This window comes from Galeopterus variegatus, unplaced genomic scaffold (assembly GCF_000696425.1).
Source record: "Galeopterus variegatus unplaced genomic scaffold, G_variegatus-3.0.2 Scaffold1230, whole genome shotgun sequence".
In the NCBI taxonomy this organism is placed as follows: Eukaryota; Metazoa; Chordata; class Mammalia; order Dermoptera; family Cynocephalidae; genus Galeopterus; species Galeopterus variegatus.
The window spans coordinates 648,739-654,191 of NW_007727341.1; the positions used below are offsets into that span (position 1 = coordinate 648,739).

General features: G+C 38.7%; 1 protein-coding gene across 1 annotated transcript in view; it reads right to left on the reverse strand.

Moving 5' to 3' along the window:
* SLIT2 (slit homolog 2 (Drosophila)) overlaps positions 1–4,813 on the reverse strand; it is a 161,771-nt gene extending 156,958 nt beyond the window's left edge. The window contains 1 exon segment of the mRNA XM_008575750.1: positions 4,727–4,813. Coding sequence (XP_008573972.1) covers positions 4,727–4,813 — 87 coding nt within the window.
* Between the last annotated feature and the right edge of the window lie 640 nt (positions 4,814–5,453).

A 5,453-nucleotide genomic window follows, 5' to 3' on the forward strand; every position in this document is an offset into this window, starting at 1 on the left:
AGGATAATTAGTGTATTCAACATTATACAATGTAATCATTTTTTGTGGCCCTTTACCAATTCCTCCATTGCCTCCCCCTCATCCCTTCCCACCTCTGGTAACCTCAATTCTGCTCTCTCTTTTTGAAAGTTCAATGTATTATTGTGATTGTTGTATCTTTCTTTCTTGTTTTAATTATTTGGAAAGACACAAAACTTTTACGACAGCAGCTTTTGGTCTGGTTTGCTTAGAGGGTGCAACGCATCTAGTGTAGTAACAGGAGGAGAGGTGGGAAGGACAAATCAACAGTGTGCAGAAGACATTTTTTTGTACAATTGAGGAATGTGTCCTCATTTCAGCAGACGATGGTGGGGAGGAAAGGGAACTGGCAAAGAGCAGGGCAGAGGCTCTTCCTTAGATAGACTAAACTGGCAATGAGTTTAGGATGAGTGCATGGGATCAAAAATCCAACTTTAATTACATCGAATTTGGAGACCAGATACAAGACTTCTATGATAGCTGCAGAAGGATAAGATGAATCTCATGCAATATAGCAACTATCAATACATTGCTTGCTCATCCTGGCACTGTTAGAGGATGAGGCACCTCCACAGTCTGAATATAAATATAAAGAGGGTAGAGAAGACTAAGAGCGATGTCAGGCACACATGAGGAACCTAATGTGGAGCTGGATTAGGTGAGAGTCAGAGAGGATATAGGAGTCACTTTGAATTTAGAGGGGGACCGTTGAAAAGGTTGGGGAATCAAAGAACGATTTGAAGTGTTGATTATGATTTGGGTTTTGAAAATTTTTCTATCTAGTGGAGAGATGTGATATATATCACACAGTTCGAAGACAACAAAGATAATATATGGTAAGTAAATTATGAGTGGTATCTGAGAAAGCTAATCAAGGAGATTAGGGAAAGAACAGTCATTGGAGGCTTAGTGGACTCAGGCCACCTTCAAAATAAAATTAGGTCTTATTTGACACTTGTTCAAAAATGATTGAGCTCAGTAATTCTCAGCCTCCAGTGGTGGGGAAGGAGGTGGTAGGTGGTGGGTGGCAGGAATCCAGAGCAATTAAGAGCACGGACTTCAGACCCAGATTATCTGAGATTAAATTCTAGCTCTGCCATTCATTAACCATGGGACCTTGGGATAATTGCTTACCTTCTCTGTGCCTCAGTTTCTTCATCTGTAAAATGGAACAATAATACTGCCTATCTGATAGGATTGTTAGGTGGATTCAACAAGTTAATACTCTTAAAATATCAGTACTCTTAAAATGTTCAAAAAGTTCTTGGAACATAGTAAATACTATACAGGTGTTGGTTACATACATGTTACAATTAGTCTACTTGGAGACTTTACTATGTACGCCCAAGTGTATCTGCTCTATTCCTTCGAGATTATTCTAGACAATGTGAGAAATTACTGATGGGAGTGTATATTGTCTGTGAACTGTGTGGAATGAGCAAAATGAGTCAGAACTACTGAGCTAGTGGGATGGAGCTGTCAAGGGAAGAGTTTGTAATTACATCACTAGGCAACAGAGTGTAAAAATTTGTTTCAGAAGAAGGAAATGGCTTGATTTGAGTAGATTTTTAGGAAGATTAATCTGGAAATTGAATTTCAGAGCAGGCAGGGATAATGGGCAGAAATACTATCAGGCAGCATCTCAGAAAGTCTGTGGGTCTCTAGTGAACTAGGCAATTTTTTTGAGATCATTTAGCAATGAAGTTGGAAGTTGGACTCAGGTCCAAATGTAAGGTCTTGTATGCAAATTAAGGTGATTGTCATCTCAGGGACAGTTGGAACCACTTGAGTTTTCTGAGTACAGGAATGAGAGAATGGAAAATGTACTTGGAAAACATAAGTGTGCGAAAGGATCACAGGATACGGGGGAGTTGGGATTGAAGACGAGGAGACTAGATCAGTTATTGCAAATGCTCAGGGATAATAATATGGAATTTACTACAGAAATGAAAAAATATTGAACACCTTCAACTTGAAAGTCTGGTTTATTCATTTTCTGAGATGACAAGGAAGTGAGAGAAGCTGGAAAGATTGACCCATTCTGAAGCTAGTCTTGATAGAAAATATGCGAACGATGTTGAATGTAAGCAGTTTCAAATAGGAAAGATTTTACAGTCTTGGTGTCTGCACACTTGGAAAGATACAGGCCTCCCAAAGCCACTCACACCTGAGAAGTGGCCCTAGTGGCCAGTCATGAGACCTGGAGTTTCCCATTTATACTTTCCTCTTCTAGTACATCCCTTCCATTCCCAAAACTAGAAGGTGCAGTGTCACCAACAAGCCCCTTCCTCTCATGCTCTATTGCCAAGGCCACTGTTAGAACATTCATCAACATTCATCACCATTTTCACAGGTGACTGAGGTTCCACGTTGATCTCTCTGCCTTGATTTCCACCTTCCAGTGCACTCCCTACAAAAGTATCACACTTATATTTCCAAAATTGGCATGGTATCAAACCACACTTCCTGAAATCTTCCCAGTTAAAGGGGCACCAAACATCCTTACAGTTGCTCAGACCAAACCCTCCGGAGTCCTTGCTGTCTCATATTGTTCTACACCCTACATCCAATCCACCAGCAAATCCTCTTGACTCCACTTTCAAAATATTTCCAGAATCTGACCTATCTGCACCTTGCTCTCCTCGCCAAACCAACCATCTCTTGTCTGGGTTATATCAATAGCCTCCTAACTATCTCTGCTTCTGCCCTTGCCTTTCTATAACCATATCTTGCCACATCTCTGATCAAAGCTCTCTGAAGATGTGTCACCTCAATACAAAGGTAAGATCAAAGCACCCAAAAGGGAACTGGTTGACACATGCTTTCTGACCTTGTCTCTTTTCACTCTTCCCCTCACCCACTCTACTACAGTCACACTAGCCTCTTGGGGTTTCTGGAAACTTCACTCATTCTCTTAGTTCAAAGCCTTCTTTGATACCTGTTATGCCTCAACATCCACCTCAGTGATTCATTCATATATTCCATGCTCTTAATTCACCTTTTATAAAATCATCTTTCATATCTCTCAGCTTTTGCACATTCTCTTTTTGTGTCAAGCACCTCGTTCCTATTCCTATTGCCATGAGACACAGAGTTAAACATTGTTCAAGAACCAGACTAAGTACTGCCTCCTTCAACATTGTTTTTATCCAACTCTTCAGCTGAGCCTACTGCTAGAATCTCTGTAATCTATTAGCCTTGTGATGCTGTGTAAGGTACTTAGCTTCTCTCTCTATTCGCTCATCTGTAAAATGGGCTAACATAAATACCTCTTAGGACTGTTTTGTCTGGTACAAATAACAGTAGTGTTATTAAAAATATAAATTAGTATTTATAAGTAGCAATAAAATTACTGCACAGTTATTTTTATTATTGGGGAGTCAGTTGTTCCCTCTTGTGTAAGTTAAGGCAACTTACACAAATATTGATTATAACACTTTAATAATTTTAGTTTAATTCTTTTCTTACATAACTATCTTAATGACAGTGATTTTAGTTATCTGGTTTCTACAGAATTCCTGGCAAAATGTAGGCCTTCAGCAAACATCAGTGCAAGGAAAGCAGGGAAAGTAAAATAAATTTTGAGGAAAAAACTTACAAAATATAGCAGCTTGCTAGATGTACGTGGGCAAGGGAGAGTTGTTAAGTATAAGTCTGTGGTTTGAGGCCTGATAAGAAATAAAATCTAGTATTATAGACACAACTAGGGGAAATCAGGAAAGAAAACTGGACTTCTGAGAAGACTTTCAGACATATTTGTATCAAGGCTATGCAGGAGAGGCAAACGGCAATGTTTCCTAAAATTCTGGAGATGTAAGACTAGAGCTCCATAAAGAGATTGGGGACAGAAATACAGATAGAAAAGTCTTTGGACTGTGGTGAAAATTGAACTATATGCTGCATGTGTAAATCTCCTGTCAGGTGATACACATCAACAAATTTCAGATGGGCAGGTGATTCTCCCCAAAAACCAATGTTCAGTGTAGTCAAGATTCTAATATTTGTACATGGGAGTCAGCTGTCTTCTTTTCTCACCCTTATTCTTATTCTCCTAATCATGTATTCAAAAGTATTTAGTGACAGATTAAAATGTTATGTAGCCATTGCTTTGTGATAGTTCTATTTCTTTTCTGGTATGTTTTTACCACCAACTTGACGGCTGCTTTTTGGTACATATGCTGTCTCTTCTACAAATGTCTTTCCTCTTCAAGGCCTTAATATAATCCTATAGGGAATAAGTACTTTGACTATTCTTTTTCAGATGTATAAATGAGAGCTATTTTTAGGGATTGTAGGCACTGTTCCTCTACCCAAAATCATTTGCAGTAAGTTTGAATACTCAGCAGCAAAGCTTTATGAAACATAGTAATAATAATAATAGATATATGTTTTTCTTCCAATCTCTAGTACACTATGATACGAGCACTTCACTTCCTGCTGTAAATAAAACGTGTCAACAGAAGGTTTTTACACAACTTATTGACAGCAATTATAAGATTCTGTCAATATTTAAGTGTGAAAGCGTGCACCGTGGAATTGATGAAATGAGATGATACTCAAAGCTAACATTATTTGGGCAATTACTAACTGCCAGGCAACACACTTTGGTTGACTGAATTGTTTCTATAATCATATCAGGGTGTGATGTGCTTTTCTGTTCTCATTTTGGAGATGACAACCTGAGGTTTACAGAGGTTACATAATTTACCTGTGGTCCTACAGGAAGTTTGGAGCTGGGATTTGAACCTGGGCTCTGTTGTTCTCCAAACCTCATACTCTCAGCCACTGCTGTCATACCTCAAACAGGAGGTGGTTTCTGTAGAGGTCTGGCTTCCTGGCATCATAGTTCAGTAACACTGGATCTGTGCTTTCAAAGTGTGGCTTGAGTATCACCTATAAGAATTATCTAGGAAGGATATTTTTAAAAAGCAGACATCTGAGCTCCACTCCAGAAATATTAGGCAGAATCTCTTAAGAGGAGAGGTCCAGGAATCTATATTTTGAACAAGTCTGCCAGGTAACATTATGCCCGTGGTCTTTGAACCTCATGATAATGACCTATTTGAACATCTCTGATAAATGGTATCTTCTAGCTTTTGTTTTGTTTATAAACATGGCATTTGTGTATGTGCATCCAGTTGGAAGAAGTGAATACCAACAGAAAACAAAAAAAAATGGAAAGCACCATTAAAGCCTACAAGAATATATATAGTACTCTGGACAAATAAAAGTGTTGGGTATGAAAGACCACTTTTTCATGTGGTGAAAATACATAACATGAAACTTACCATTTCAACCAGTTTTAAGTGTACAGCTCACTGGCATTAAGTACACCCACAACGTTCTGCAACCATCACCATCATTCATGGCCAAAACTTTCTGAGAGGCCACTATTAAAACTCTTTTGCCTTATGTGAAATCTTACAACCAGGATG